This window comes from Oxyura jamaicensis, chromosome 1, assembly GCF_011077185.1.
Source record: "Oxyura jamaicensis isolate SHBP4307 breed ruddy duck chromosome 1, BPBGC_Ojam_1.0, whole genome shotgun sequence".
NCBI lineage: Eukaryota > Metazoa > Chordata > Aves > Anseriformes > Anatidae > Oxyura > Oxyura jamaicensis.
In genome coordinates, this window is record NC_048893.1 from 190874244 (window position 1) to 190891188 (window position 16945).

A 16945-nucleotide genomic window follows, 5' to 3' on the forward strand; every position below is an offset into this window, starting at 1 on the left:
ACACTGTTTTTAAGTTAATGTATTTATTTTTGCTGATAGCAACAAACCCATTGCTGGGAGATTATTCTCACCAATAAACATTTTTCTTATTATCTTTTATATAACCTTTTAACCTTAAAACCTTTTATCTTATATGTTAATACTCCTTTGAATATTAGCTGAGTTTTTGCTAATCCCACAGTCCTAAGACACTTCACGTGTCTGTTATTTTAATAAAAGGTATTCTAATAATAATATCCTTCTGTCATGTTTGTTTTCTTTGTTATAGTTTGTAGCACATCCAAACTGCCAGCAACAACTTCTCTCAATCTGGTATGAAAATTTATCAGGTTTGCGGCAGCAGACCATGGCAGTGAAGTTTCTAGTTGTTCTCGCCGTTGCAGTAGGACTGCCCTTCCTTTCAATGGCTTACTGGATTGCTCCTTGCAGTAAGGTCAGTTGATGGAATCTTGTAATGGCCATTTATTAACTTTATATAACATCTCCATGTAGATTCCTGGCTGGCATAGATGAAGCATGGGTATATGTATAAATTATTGATGTGCTCAGATAATGCTTCAGAAATGTGTTATTTTAAAGCTGAGTTAGAATGGAATGGCTGCATTGTAATTACGACAGGTAACTGTATTGTGTTAAATACAAAGTATGTTAAGTTACCATAGCTGAACAGGAGTCGTCTTGTAGAAACTGTAGAAACAATGAGTCAAAATATTCTTTATTTAGTTGCTACATTAGTAGTCAAGTGCTGACTACTAATCCTCATTTTCCATTTTCTCAGAGATAGACTAAGTTCAAGCTATGGGTGGACTCTAATTACCTCGAAGGCAATTTTTATTTTTGATGATTGAAAATGAGTAGATAAAGGTCACAAAATCATGAAGCCAGAAATTAGCACTATCATCATTGGTTTCCTAGTAGTTAAGGTGAATTCACAGAATCACAGAATCATCTAGGTTGGAAGAGACCTCCAAGATCATCTAGTCCAACCTCTGACTTAACACTAACAAGTCCTCCACTAAACCATATCACTAAGCTCTAAATCTAAACATCTTTTAAGGACCTCCATGGATGGTGACTCAACCACTTCCCTGGGCAGCCTATTCAAGACAGTGCTGAGGCTCATTGTATTCCATGAGGTTTTTAAAGCAGCCACACGGCCTCCCCTGCATCCATTTATAGCATGATGTTTTTTGGATTTGGATGCTACCACTTTATCTCTTTGGGTTACACATACACTGTGGAAAGTCTTTCCACAGCAGTATGCAGTCTGTAATCACTCCAAACTTTGTGTTAAAACTCTGTTTTAGTTAGTTAGCCATTATCCACTGCAAATGGACACTGATGGAAGTTTTCCTTTGACAGCATATAAGAAGGAACAAGTGGGATCCTATAAGGATCTTACACGGCACAGTATATTATCTATGATTTTAGCAGGCTGAATCTAGTGCACGTATGATCCCAGGGAAAGAGGAAGTTTCAGAGAGGATTGAAATCTTTTTTTTTTTTTCTTTTCTCTTTTATTGTTCTGTGAGAAGGAAAAAGTGGGTCTTTTGCTGTATTTTTCATTTCTTTCAGTATGAACAATAAAAATCAGTTATATCATTTTCACTTTTCTATATAGCGACTAGGATTTTTATGAATGTTTTTGTCTGAAAACGCACCCTGAGATTCAACACTTTAGTAATTGTTTTTCAGCTATAGCAGTGACTTGTCTATTTGTCATTTCCCTTTTTCAATGATTTAGTGGATCTTAAAGTCATTTTGAACAATCGTACATTCTAGAAAAGCTATTTCAAAGCAGCTTTTTAAAGTCAAGTTTCAAGGGACAGCATCCTTTAACATTTCACTTCATCTGTTCCTTTTCAATCATCTCATCCTGTGATCTATATGTTGGATGTTTCATTATATTCTGCAAATGTAAAATTCAATCCATCTTTTTCAACAGTTGCAATTTCTTTTCTTGTATTTCACTCATACTTCAAAATCTGATTCCTTTTCTTTTTCTCCTTTTTTTTTTTTTTTTTTTTTTTTTTTAAGACAAAAATGTTCACTGTTTAAGTTCAGGATAGGAGGATTGCTCCAATACAGAACATTATCAATGGAGTTCATTCTGTGTATGAACTGATAGAATTTTATAATTCCTTTTTCCTACTGAGATAAATTATCCATACTTTTTTCCAGATATGGAACTCTAGGGCACAGTGACAGAAGGAAGAGAAGACAGTATTTATGGTGAAAATAACAGCTGGCATTGAAGTTATTCTGATGCATTTCTTTAAATTCTCATGCCATTCTTGAGAAAGGCAAAAAAAAAAAGGTGCAGCCTTATTGTCTTTGTAACAGTTACATCTCAAACAGTTAGTTGTGCAGCTATGCACTTTTAGGAAAAAAATAATTTGAGCTTGGTACACATATTGTGAGTTTCACATCTGGAAGAAATTTCAGAGAAAACTGTGGACAGAGTCCTGTTGATTTGGCAGGCATTCACCAGTGCTAGATTTTGAAAGGAGTAACAAACAGCCTCTTAGTGAGAGATCTACTCAGTTTAGCTGGTGAATCCTTGGAGGCACTTCAAAAGTTTTGTGAACTATTTGCTCTGGTTTTCTAGCTGGTAGTTTAGTTTAACTACAGACATAATTAACCCAAACCTTCTCAAATACTATTTAATTGCATGACATTTTGAAAGACTAAATATTATTTTCAGTTTTCTACAAGAACTTTTATAAACTCTGAGCTGTTTAGTTATAATTAATAACAGAATTTGTATTAATAATTTTATGAATTTATGCATAATTCAGTCAGCCCCTGGCCAAGATGGGGATCTGAATTCAAAATTCAGTCTTCTTTCCCAGTTCCCAGCCCGTTGGTGCAGTGATTTCTGAAGACATATCTTCATCAGTCCCTGTGTGTTTTTAGAAGTGTTCTGAGGGTTGTACATATTCTCCTATTTCACTGTGGTGGAAGAAAAGAATTTGAGTTCAGTACATGAGGAGCTTGTAAAATGTTCCCCTTTAATAATATATGCATTATCCCTTTTTGTTACCACACTTTTTTCCATTGTGACAGATGTGCTACCTAGAGTCCTATTTTATCTTCTCTATATCAGTGCCATACTCCATAATGTTATGATACAGACTGTTCCTTCACATGGAAGGAATAACATGAATCACTGACTCCAGTTCTCAGACACTTCAGGTGACCCTATGTATAGGGTATATACAATATAACTAAACATATCTTGTCCTAGAATCATAGAATCTTAGAATGTCCTGAGCTGGAAGGGACCCATGAGGATCATCAGGTCCAACTCCTGGCTTCACACAGGGCAACCTAAAACAAAATCAATATGTAAAAGTGTGCCTAAACCATAGCACAAAGGATCAGAAACCATCAAAAGCAGTTAAGTTACAGAAAGAGAGCATTTAGAACATCATGTCCTTGGTCTCTGCAATGGGAAAGACCATTTATTATGTCAAACTGCTAAATGAACGTGTATTAAAGAAGGACTCTAGCTGATAGAAAAGTCTCAACATCCTGAAAGATCATGCAGTGTTTTACATTTTTCTCTTTCTTGCTCAGAGCCCTATTTTCTGACCTATATGCTCTCCGTAAAGAGATTCAGGATTTAGAAAGTGCCATTTCAAGATTTTCATGGATCATTTATATGTATCAGTGTCCTAGTAACTTCCAGCATTTGTGTGATCAGTCAACTCTGGTCAGCTGTGCCTCCAGGGAGTTTTTTACTACCTCATTTTGCTATCTTTTCTGTCTGTTTTGGAAGGGGTGGGGGTCTCAGAATTCAGTTTTTAATCAAGAGGCATATTAACAGTACTTCTCTCTTTTTTTTTTTTTATTTTATTTTTTTTTTTTTTCTGGCTATGACTCTTTCTGGCATATGTCTCCTAACCCATCTTTGTTTGTGAACACAAGCTTAGTGCATTTAAAAGGACACTGTCAAGGTACTTTATCATTTTGCAACTCTGCTTTATTCTGTGTTGTTTGTGACTGCTCCTTGCTAGACTGAAACAAAATATTTTCCCATGTCTCTTTTTGTAGTTAACACAAAATAATTGTTTGTTGAAGATTGCCTTCTGAGGCGGAAGGAGTATTTTATAAAAAAAAAAATAAAAAAAAAATCAGTTTATTGAGTGAGAAACAATGAATGGCATGGGTTTGCAGAATAATGTATAAAGGAGAAAGAAGATCAAATGTTGTGCCTGCTAACCTTGACAGTGTTCCTTTAAGAGTACCTTCTTTTTATATTTGTCTACTTTTCTTAATATTTTCTGTGCCTAAGACCTTACCATTGCATCCTCTTATTCTTTGTTTCTGTAAAAGCTGATTGTAAAGTTGGCAAAATTCTAATTTTGATATTGAAACAAGTGTAGCAAAAATAGTTATGGCAATAATTTATCTTTCTGCCTTCCCTCCTTTTTTCAGATGACAAATAGTCATATATTTCACCTGGGATCTGTGACACTTGTTTTCAATTCTTTCCATGAAATTTTTGTCAAGAGGCTAAAAGAGTATTTTTCTACAGCTGCCAACTCAGTGAACTAGCTAAGACTTTTGCTATTAATACAGGCACTCTCAAGACATCCCCTATAGTAAATAACTGCTAAAAGTTCAGCGTTGTGTGAGCTTGTATGGATCTTTTAGTTTTTTTGATTGTTGTGATAAACTGTTTTGAAGCCATGCTTAGTCATCACAGGGTTGAGGATGTTTCCATTAAAGGAGTCAGGAAGGAAATTAAGATACTACAGAACTATAAACATACTCTCCTGAGGCCTAACTACATTTTTTTAAAAAGGGGAGTAAGCTGGAAAAACGGTAGAATAACTGTTCTAAACTGAGTATCATGTCAGTCAGGAAAGAGAGTTCTTTAGTCATAATGCACTCCTGGTGATAATTTAATGCCTTTAGTAAGTGTCAAAATCCCATTATCTTTTCTCCCTCATAAAGATCACTGGAATGTAAATTTGAAAGATATTTAACAACTATAATAAATATTTCTCTTGATTACCTATAATAGACATAAAGGTGCCCAAAAGAATTATAGAATTATTTCTAAACAGCGAGTTAAAAATACATATATGGTGAAACTGAGAATCAAAATTATCCCTCTGAAAACAGCAAATAAGCAGAACCTTTTAAATGTGGTTATCAGTATGGCATCATAGTATAATTTTTTCCCAAGTCTTTGTTCCTTTGTGTTATTGAAACATATCTCTCTGTGTTCCTTTTCTTTTTATACATTCTTATTTTGGAAGAAGGCGATGCAATATCTTTTTGTTTTATAACCTCTGTTGCAGCTGGGGAGGATAATGCGTGGACCATTTATGAAGTTCGTAGCCCATGCAGCTTCTTTCACAATTTTTCTTGGTCTGCTTGTCATGAATGCTGCTGACAGATTTGATGGCACCAAACTCCGTCCTAATGAAACAACAGGCAATGTCAAACAGTTATTTAGGATGAAAACATCCTGTTTCTCATGGATGGAGATGCTCATTATTTCTTGGGTAATAGGTAAATATTAGTTTTTGCTTAAAATTGTCTTACTATGATTTCAATAAAGCTGGACCCAATTTAGTCCTTTGCTATTAAAGTTACATGTAAAAATTGCATTAAAGGGAATTTATTCAACTAGTGCATTCCCACATTGGCCTCGTATTTCTTACTGGATAGTAAGAAGTACTAGTACTTAGCAGGCCTTCACATGTGCTTCATTACACATACTCAGGTTAATCACAAATATTCAGGTTGATCATAATCACAAATATGCAGGATAAGGACATTGGTGAAATCTGCATCATCTGAATAGGAATGAATGCAATTTTATGAATATCAAAGGAAATTGTCTACTAGTTTTTTTTGTTTTGTTTTGTTTTGTTTTGAGTCAGGCTGGGTGTCAGCTCTCAAGGGGAAGGATTTCTATATCATGGGCCAAGATTTTTGTATCAAGTTGTCTCTTTCTGTTAAGATTTTCTTACTTTACAAATATTCCTTCAGAATTAATGGTATATAGTTTAATGCATTGTTATTTGACAAAAGAGAAGCAGCATATAAATCCCTTAGTATTCAGCTGTAGATTTTTCCATCCCAGCATAGGGATGAAGTGAATGCTATGAATAGTACTTTGACATCACCCATTCAATGCAGTGACAAAGTATTATTCCACATAAAAACTTGAGCACAGACCCTCAAAAATGTCTTATCTGTATGATTCTTATTTGCAAGTCTAATTCCATTTATTTCAGTGAGGTTTAGATTCCCAAATATTTTAAGGATCTGAGTTTTGGTTGTTAGTTAAGTCAGTAACATGTGAGTTACATTCAAGCTAAGGAATCTGTTTCCAACTTATGCATTTAAAAACTTTTACTTTTATGAGCTATTTGTGAATTGGTGCCCTTTGCATATCAGCTGAATCATACAGCTTTAAAAGATATTGACAATTGTTATTTATTTCATCAGATAGCTATATAAATGAATATAACTGTGTATTGTGGGAATAATGACACTTAGATTTCCAAATATTCTATAAATATGAGTGTTTTAATCTGATAATAAGGGACTAAACAATATTTTTCCAATTTAAATGTATAGTTTGCTAATTTAAGCTATTCTTATTTATTACTTATTTCAGCATCATGCAGAAGCAGGTAGTGATTTAAGAAAAATTAATTCAGTGCATACAGATATAGCACTGAATTTAATTACTGTAATTAACATTATAATTGTCCTTATCTGAAAAGTGATGAAAAGGTCTTTCATATGATTTGATAAGTACAAAAAATGGTGACATTTTTTTCTCTTATTAGCTCTCTGAAGAATTTGAGAAATTTAGTTCATGATTAATTATCTTGAAAAAGAAAAAGATTTGCTCAATAAAAAAGATGCCAGAAATGATAATGTATTCCTAGCTCTTATTATTTTTATTTTCTATTTAATAATTAATATTATTAATTAGGAATCAAACAGATATCCTTACCCTGTTGACAAAGTAATGGGTCTGATTCCTACTTGCATGCTCATTTATCATACAGACTATACTGGGGTCTTCTGCAAATGGGAAAATGTGACTTCTGCTATCAGTTCTGCTACTGCAATACAATCATGCCAGAGCATTACTCCTCTTTCAGTCTCATTCTGTGTTTTTAACAGATGAGAATACTAGCTACCCATTCTTTCTTTGAAATCTTTTGGAGTTGAACAGGCAAAAGCAGTATAAAAATTGTTATGATTACTCACATGAAGTAGAATTAATGTATATTAATTAGAAGGTTCAAAGATCTTAGTGTGTGTTCAAAGTCCCAAAGACCACAATGATTTTGAGTTTGACTGAAACCAAGAGAATATTCTAAACATAATAAAGTCTCACATAAAACAAACATGAAGCTAAAAGAACATACTGTTTTTTCTGTTTTGTCTTTCACAGGCATGATATGGTCTGAATGTAAAGAAATTTGGTCTCAAGGTCCAAAGGAATACCTTTTTGAATTATGGAATATGCTTGATTTTGGCATGTTAGCAATTTTTGCAGCATCATTCATAGCAAGGTTTATGGCATTTTGGCATGCGTCCAGAGCCCAGAACTTGGTTGATGCAAATATGAAAGACCTGTCAAGCCCAACACTGGAGCCCAACATAAAATACTACACCTTGGGTGAGTTGATTGGACATGGTTAGAAAGTATTTCTTGGGCCAAGAATTGTTTTTCTGTAATTAGTATATTAGTTCCACAATGTAATTGTTAAAGAAATTCCCTTCCCTGTTTTTCTTTCTCATCTCAGCTATGTGTTCACAGTTCCCCCAGCTATGCTCATACAACTCTTTGGGGATTATTCTGGGCATCAGACACTGAAATCAACTTAAGTTCAAAATAGCCCCACTGTCATCACCCCACCCATAAAGATTCTCTTTAATATCTTTACCAGTGATCTGGATGAGGGGATTGAGTGCACCCTCAGTAAATTTGCAGATGACACCAAGCTGGGTGGAAGTGTTGAACCACTTGAGGGTAGGAAGGCTCTACAGAGCGATCTGGATAGGCTGGACTGATAGGCCAAGGCCAGCTCTATGAAGTTCAACAAGGCAAATGCCAGGTCCTGCACTTGGGGCACAACAGCCTCATGAAACACTACAGGCTGGGAGATGAGTGGCTGGAAAACTGCCTGGTGGAAAGGAACCTGGGGGTATTGGTTAAGAGCCAGCTGAATATGAGCCAGCTCTGTATTCAGGTGGCCCAGAAGGCCAACAGCATCCTGGCTTGTATCAGAAATAAAGCGGTCAGCAGGACTAGGGACGTGATTCTCCCTCTGTACTCGGCCCTGGTGAAGCCACACCTCGAGTACTGTGTTCAGTTTTGGGCCGCTCACTACAAGAAGGACATGGAGGTGCTGGAGAGTGTCCAGAGAAGGGCAGTGAAGCTAGCAAAGGGTCTAGAGAACAAGTCCTATGAGGAGTGGCTGAGGGAGCTGCGGTTGTTTAGCCTGGAGAAAAGGAGGCTCAGGGGAGACTTCATCACTCTCTATAACTACCTCAAAAGAGGCTGTAGCAGAGCAGAAGTCGGTCTCCTTGCCCAAGCAACAAGTGATAGCACAAGAGAAAATGGTCTCAAGTTGTGCCGGGGGAGGTTTAGGTTGTATATTAGGAAAAGTTTCCTCACTGAAAGGGTTATGAGGCATTGGAACAGGCTGCCCAGGGAAATAGATGAATCAGCATTGCTGGAAGTATTCAAAAGATGTGTAAATGGGATGCTTAGGGAATGGTTTTGTGGTAGGCTTCTCTGTGCTAGGTTTATGATTGGACCTGATCATCTTAGAGGTCTTTTCCAACCTAGATAATTTGATGATTCCATGATTCTATGATTATTTTAATTCAGGTCATTTAAACTGTTCAATCACACAATGTTATCCTGCAAACATTTGTGTTGGCACAACTAGAATGTGATGTATGTTAACACAGGGGCAGAACTAAGCAATGAGATGCAGAAACTTCTTAAACCTTGTTTGCCAACATAACCAACATGTCTTTCACTACAGCCTAAATCTTTGCTCATAGTATCTATTATATTATATTATTTTAGTACTTCTCAATCCACTTTCTTTATCAGTAAGAGATAAACATGTTAATAAGCTTTCTTGTCATATATGAAAAGTGAGTAGAAGCTATTTCATGTGTATGCATGTACACCGAAGCCTGCTTGGAGAACATCTTTGTATGGTAATACTAGCATGGATAATATTAATAGTTAATATTTAATGTCATAGGTTTTGTCATAGGCTAGCAAATATAATACAGCTGATCTGGAGACCTGAAAGACATCTGACTACTAACCCATACTGAAACATCTGCTGTCTTTGCGTCTAGTTATCCATGAAATCTGAGGTAAAGCTAACACAGCTATGTCTGCTTATAGAAAAAAAGGCACAGTATTTTGCCATACAGATATTTCCTCATTTGAATGTAGAGTGTAGTATTTCAATAAACAAAAGAATATGCACATACTTACAAGAAAAGCATAGTGGCTAGCAAGACAATGATTGTACTAACTCAGCCTTGTTAAGCCTAAAACCACAGTCATTCTTTACAATGTAATGACACTTGAATACTGGTATGGGAGTAAATTCCTTGAAGAATAACATTTTCTGACATGCGAAGAACATTCTGAAGCATTGCTGCTCAACATCACTGTGTATATAATATAAAGCTGTACAAATAACTGACTTGTATTAAATGGTTATTTGTTAGTTAGCAGCTCAAAATAGTATTTTTACAAAAGGCCAGTGACTGCCTTCATTGCAGTATGAAGTGTTTTATTTTCTGGCATATACACTCCCTTGGGATGTAGGAAAGCCATTCCAAGTTGACCTGTTCTCTTTGCCTGAAGCACAATTGTGAATTGAACTTAAGCCTCTCGTCTAATGAGAGAATGCCATAACCTCCAGCTAGGAAGCATCCTGAAGGGTATTACTTTGGGTTTCTCCTTCTGACATTGTTCTATAAAGATTTCTTTGAGTAGAGGTTCAAACCTGAATGTGCCCCCTTTTCAGTTGAATATGTTCCCTATGAAAACAGCAATAACTCACTCACTCACTGATCCAAATGACATTCAAGCAATTTACCTGAGTGGTTGAGCTTCAAAAGAAGGGATTGGTAGAAATGATAATAGAAAAGATGATGGAAATGGGTGCTTGGTGTATACCAGGAAAGAACCATTACCATTTCACTATGAGATGGAGTAAATAGAAAAACCAGAGAACAGAAAAACTAGAGTAGCACTACTGTTCCCACAGTTATATGGAGTTATGGACGGCACTTGATTTTAGATCTCCAGGTTGAAACAGTTCATTTTAGATAGCTCAAACAAATCACATTTCTAATTTAATTTGCCAATTTTTTTATCACTTAACACTATAAGCTGAATTTTATTTAAATTCACTAATAGGTTGTGATTCAAATCCCAAAAATTTACTTTAGTGATATTGCAGACCATTTTAGTTGCTTGCTTTTCCTTTATAATCAATGGATATCTAATCAGTATAAGCAGATCCATCAATGGAGGTAGCACTACCTGGCTGAATTCATTTGACCAAACATAAGGGACTAGTGCCGTTTGAGTTGCCCAAGGTTTTCTCCCTTGACCCCAGCTGCTGCTTTAAAAAAAAAGAGCCCTATCCTATATCTTGGATACCCTGGGCATCTCAAATAGATGTATGTCTTTGTTCAGGTATCTGAATCGACCCCAGGCATTCACTAGGCTGCACTGATTGTACCTCCTATTTTTGTACCTGTTTGCAGCCATCTTAAACTCAAAATGAATCCCACTTGTGGTTTCTTGTTATTAAAAATGACACTTCTGGTGAAAGTGTAAAAAGAACAGAGTAAAACCCTAATGAAAAGGTAAAACACTTCCCCACTCCCAGGCATAGGATAAGGACTAGGGTCCCACCTCTGGGTCAGTATTAATGAAGTATCTTCCTTTCTTTCACTTTAATTTCTGGCAGCATCTTCATGTAAGAAATTTACTGAGCACTGGGAAGTAGTGGGCAACCACTGCTGGCACTATTTGAGCAGTTATACTTGTCACACGGAAGCCAAATGAATATCTAAGCACTTCACTCAAAGGAGGACATTATTTTTCTATATGTTTATTAAGTTCAAAAGGGTAAAAATTAATAGCTCCTTACTTTTAGGCAGCACAGTTTTACACCTTTTTACTAATGAAATAGCTCAAAATTCATGATGCAACATACTGTAAAGGAAAACACATGCAGGTTGTACTTCAACTGTTTCAGATTTGCATAGCTCCGCTTAATTCAATTCTAACTTACCATGACTTTGGTTCACTATTACCACTCCCCCAAAGACAGCACTTCTGTGAACAGCTGAGGGTGGACTTCAAAATGCTAACAGAAATTCTCGTCTTTTGTTTCTAGCTAGAATAAACTGGGATCCGTCCGATCCACAGATCATATCTGAAGGCCTGTATGCTATTGCAGTAGTATTAAGTTTCTCCAGAATAGCCTACATCTTACCAGCCAATGAAAGCTTCGGACCACTGCAGATATCACTTGGCAGAACTGTGAAAGACATCTTCAAGTTCATGGTGATATTTATCATGGTGTTTGTAGCTTTCATGATAGGCATGTTTAATCTCTATTCCTACTATCTGGGGGCAAAACAAAATGAAGCATTCACAACGTAAGTACCACTGATTTGACTGTAGTAATTGTGAGCTATTTTTATGGGAAGATAGTTGCTTGCATTGTATGTATTAAGTTTGCAAATAGTTTTATAAGGTTTACATATTTTAAAATACCTCTTTGTGTTGTATTAAGTAGTAATTTTTTATCATATATATATATACATACATACATTATATATATACTTGAATTAGCAGATGAGCTCCTGATCCCAACAGTACTATGATAAATCGAGAAGAACAGTCTGGGAAGGTGAGGAGTAGCTGCAATTTATGTGAGAGAGAAGCAGGAATGCCTGTGCATCTGCTTAGGGATAGATAAGGAACCAGCAAGACTTTACAGGTTGGGATTAGAGGGTAGACCAACATGGGTTATTTTCTGGTGGATATCTGCTACAGACTGCCTGATCAGGAAGATGAAATAGATGTGGCTGTCTTCAGACTACTGGAAGAAGCCTCATGCTTGCAGCTCCTGGTCCTCATAGGAAATTTTATCCACCTTGATATCTGCTGGATTGGCAACACAGCAGGGCACAAGCAATCTAGAAGGTTTCTGGAGGTCATCAATAATAACTGTCCATCATAGGTGATGGAGGATCTTATGTGGAGACATTTGCTACACCCGACTTTTACAGACAATGAAGAATTGGTTGGAGGTGTGAAGGCTGAAAGTAGCGTTGGCTGATGAGATGGTGGAGTTCACGTTCCTGAGAGGAGGGAACAAGCCAAATAGCAGGACAACTACTGTGGACTTCAGGAGAGCAAACCTTGGTTGTACAAAGAATCTCGTATGAAGAGGAGGTCCTGGAGGAAAGGGGAGTCTAGGGGAGCTGTTTGATTTTCAAGAATTGCCTCTTCAACATTCAAGATTGGTCCATATTACTGGGTAGAAAATCAAACAAAGGTAGCAGAAAGCCCGTACGGATGAACAAGAGTGACTGATAGGTTGTAATTGTTATTGATGCTCTTATGATACCTTCCTCTTCGTCTTCCTGTTTATCTGAAGGTCCGGTCCACATTCACTTCCAAGATTCCTGGGCAACTGGGGTTTCCTATTCGAGCCTGCTCAGTAATCAGTGCAACCCACTTACTCCATTTAGCATCAGTTGTATGCTTTTTTTCTTCTCCTACTATAAGAAAAGTTCTGAATTTACTCTCTGCCAGGAGTTACTTGGTATACATTTGTCATGCCATCTTATTGCTAGCCATGATTTTAAGATAAATCACCCGAGTGGATACTCATTCTTTTTCATGCCCTGTAGTCCTTGCCCACTTAATTTCTGACTGTCATAGTATTTAAACTATAGCTGTTATATGTATAAACTATAGCATTTTCCTTGCTCAGCCAGGAAACAAACTTGGCCAAGAAGGAAAAAATTGCTACTACTTTTCTTTTTATTATTAGTTCACACAATAGAAAAAGTACCTAAACCAATTCACAGATGGTATACTGACAGAATATTTTACGCAGAGAGGTAGATTCAGAACTATAATTTACGAGTTTCTTTTGACTTTTTCTCTTAATGATAATGCAATAAAATTGAAAATGTGCGTTGCAATGCTACTACATTTGGGTCATGGGGAAATAAGATCTATTCATCAAAGCAAGAGAAAATATGTTTAAAAGGAGGTGAAGATAGAAATAGATTCACCAGACATTTGGACTTATGTTTATGCGTGTGTATATGGAGACAGAGAGAGAGAAAGAGAGAAATACATAAACATATATATATATATATAATGTGATTAAGAGGAAATACACGTATTGAAAAGAACTAACTCGAAAAAAAAAAAAAAAAAGAAAAAGAAAAAAAAAAGAGTGTCACAACACCATGGCTTATTAACTTTATCCTGAATTGGTGGGAACAGTGAAAACTGAACTTCAGGATTATGGTCTTGAAGCATTTTTGAAAAATGTTGCTTTGTAGTCAAACAAGCTGCTTTCTTTACAGTTTCAGAATGTTGATCATATTAATGGTATAATAATTAATAACAATTGAACTATTCATACAATTATAATGAAGTATTTACAGATTATTTTTTGCTATTTACATTCACATTACATGCAAGTATGTTGTATGTAGAATAAAGTAGTTTATAGTGATTCATTATAATATTCTTCTGAGGCTGTAAATGTAATTCCTAAACTGAATCAGATGTTTTTATTGTCAGTCCTAAATATTAGACACATATATTATGGAACAACATATACATATGAAATTAGGTAGTCTACTTCTTCTGTAAAATATTGCTCTGGTACAGGTGTACATTATGATAGTAGAAAAATTTTTACACTGTGTAAAAATGGTTGCTGGCAATTTATACAATAAGACTATACTGTTCTTGTTCAGTAACATATGCATGTGTTCAATTTCTCCTTTTAGTGTTGAAGAAAGTTTCAAGACATTATTCTGGGCTATATTTGGACTCTCAGAAGTTAAATCAGTTGTCATTAATTATAAACACAAATTCATTGAAAATATTGGCTATGTCCTTTATGGAGTCTATAATGTTACCATGGTCATTGTCTTACTGAACATGCTTATTGCAATGATCAACAGCTCATTCCAGGAAATTGAGGTAAAAATTCAATTTATGATGAAATATCACCTAATTTAGTGTTATATCTAATTGTCTAAATATCCTGGAAATCCCATCTTCTTGTTTTCTTATATAAGAAAAATAACACAGAGAATTTTGGAATATATTACCAGAAAATATTCATTCAATTGTTCATTTTTATTACAAACTACCTGGAAATTACTCAGCTGTATGTGCTTGCAGTAGAAAGAACCAGACTGAACCAAGAAACAGCTGCTGACCTGTCTTATGTTCCTGATAATGATATGCTGTATTGTGTGACTTTGTGAATCTTTCCTATACCTTGTTTGTAATTATTATTTGAGATGTGTCCCTCCTGTGGCAAGGATGTAATTATTCCTATGCCTCTTGACCTTGCAAGTCTAAAACACGCTGTTTTCTTCTTTTTATTTAAGCAATCATTGCTTTAGTTCTCTGCATTCAGCAGAACTTTATCTGACAAAGTAATCAGCAAGGCTACAGAAAATCAGCATGAACTTTTCATGCCATGCAATACAAAGGGCTAAATCATTATAATTGATTAGGGAAAAAAGGAAGCAGGGGTCCAGAAGCTACGCCATCCCAGCCTTCCCTGTGTGATGCCCTTGCCACAAAGCAGCAGACTCAGGTTGTTTGACACTACTCCATTTCTGGGAATTGACTTGGGGTCATGGCCGTCGTCTAGCCTGATTAAAAGCAGTGCACATTCTCCAGATTCAGATTTTTCTGACTGAGACAACAACAGAACAAACAATTAGGTTCAGAAAAAAAGAAAACTACACTGTTATCCAGAAGTATGGTGGCTGAATACAAATAGCTTCTAAAACTAGCTAAAGCAATATTGAGTCATGTCCTTGAGCCTGACCTCAGTCCTTTCTGCAGAACTGACTTCCCTTGAACTTTACAGGAATGAATAAAATGAGTGTTTTGGCCATTGTAAATGTTAAACATAAACCATGGTGATGATAGCATACCTGATTTAATCACATATTAAAGCAAGTGGAAGGAATTTGATAAAAACCATCTAATCCTCTTTAACATCGTGTTTAAAGTAATAAAGTAAAATTCTTATTTAAAATTCTGATGCTATTTCTTTTTCAAAAAGAAGATTATAGATGAAATTAATTGCTACAAGAAGAGATCAGTAAGATAAGAAATCAAAGCTTGTAGTATCATTGAGGGATTTACATTTTTGTTATGTTAGAATAAGATTTTTCCATTTTATTTACTGAGCATGAAAGTGTTTCATGCAAGTGACTACTTGACCAAGCCTGAGAGGATGAATTTGAATGTAGCCATGAAGCTTTACATTAGGCCTGTATTGTGTGCTTTTAGGTCACCACCATAGGTTTATTAGTCTCACCACAAAGAGCACAAGCCAAGAGGTCTTTGTGATGTTGTATTGCAGACTTATAGTACTCATTCTGGAGTATCTAATGTCTAAAGCAAATCCACTTTGTTCTTCTGTAATTGCATTGTTTCAAATGGATTAATAAGAACAATTCTATTAATTGAAATGTGATTATAAACGAGCTCTTAACCTGTTTGAAATTAACTTCAGCCAATTACATTGAAAGCACACATAACATTTAGCTAGAGCATCTTCAGTTGTCCAGATGCTGTTAATATTGTATTAATAGCAATGTTTCTGCTTTACAGGATGATGCTGATGTAGAATGGAAATTTGCAAGGGCTAAACTTTGGTTTTCTTACTTTGAAGAAGGGAGGACTCTTCCAGTACCCTTCAACTTAGTGCCAAGTCCAAAATCTTTGCTGTATCTCTTACTCAGAATCAAAAAATGGATCTCTAAACCATTTCTGTGCCAAAAGAAAAACTTTCAGGAAGATGCAGAGATGAACAAGGTAATTTAACAGTGTGTATATTAACTATTAATTTTAAAAGATAAAAACATTTTTAACTTTTCATTGTTGGTGTTGACCCATTTTTCTAATGAATTTCCTGATCTGCTTAATCCAGACTGAAATCAGTCACTAGGTACAGGTTTAAATTTACTTATTTTTTAACACAAATATTTGTCCACATCTATAATCAGATAAGTTAAAAAATACCATTGTAAATTTACAGTTCTTCTTGCTCCCTGTCACAGAATCAGAAAATAATGCAGGTTGAAGGGGTCTCTTGTCCAACTGCCTCCTCACAGCATGTCAGCTCTGAGGTCAGACCAAGCTGCTTAGGACTTCATTCCTGTCCAGTCCTGAAAACCTCCAAGGACAGACACTTGACAACCTGCCTGGGCAGCCTGTGCCATTCATTGCATTACTGTTCTCAGGGGGAAAAATGTATCCTATCCAGGCTGAAGGTCTCTTGTTTCAGGCCAAACAAGCCCAGCTTCTCCAGCCTCTTCTCACAGGGCAAGTGCTTTAGTCTCATCATCTCTGTGGTCCACCACTAAGCCTGATAGGAGTGTACTCCTGCATCTCCTCCAGCACCTGGTCATTGATAAAGATACTGGAAACCAATAATGAGTGGTGTCCTTCAAGGGTCCGTACTGGCACCAATGTTATTTAATATCTCCATCAATGACGTAGATAGTGGAGTTGAATGTACCCTCAGCAAGTTTGCAAATGACACCAAGCTGGTGCTGTTGATATGCTAGAGGGAAGGGATGCCATCCAGAAATACCTTGACAGGCTTGAGAA

General features: G+C 36.0%; 1 protein-coding gene across 2 annotated transcripts in view; it reads left to right on the forward strand.

Annotated features, from left to right (window-relative positions):
- TRPC6 (transient receptor potential cation channel subfamily C member 6) overlaps positions 1–16945 on the forward strand; it is a 93721-nt gene that overhangs the window by 66386 nt on the left and 10390 nt on the right. For both annotated transcript variants that reach the window (XM_035328179.1, XM_035328187.1), the window contains 6 exons: positions 269–433; positions 5313–5526; positions 7436–7663; positions 11439–11703; positions 14089–14284; positions 15944–16147. In XM_035328179.1, the coding sequence (XP_035184070.1) occupies positions 269–433; positions 5313–5526; positions 7436–7663; positions 11439–11703; positions 14089–14284; positions 15944–16147 (1272 nt within the window). The remainder of the gene's footprint in view (positions 1–268; positions 434–5312; positions 5527–7435; positions 7664–11438; positions 11704–14088; positions 14285–15943; positions 16148–16945) is intronic.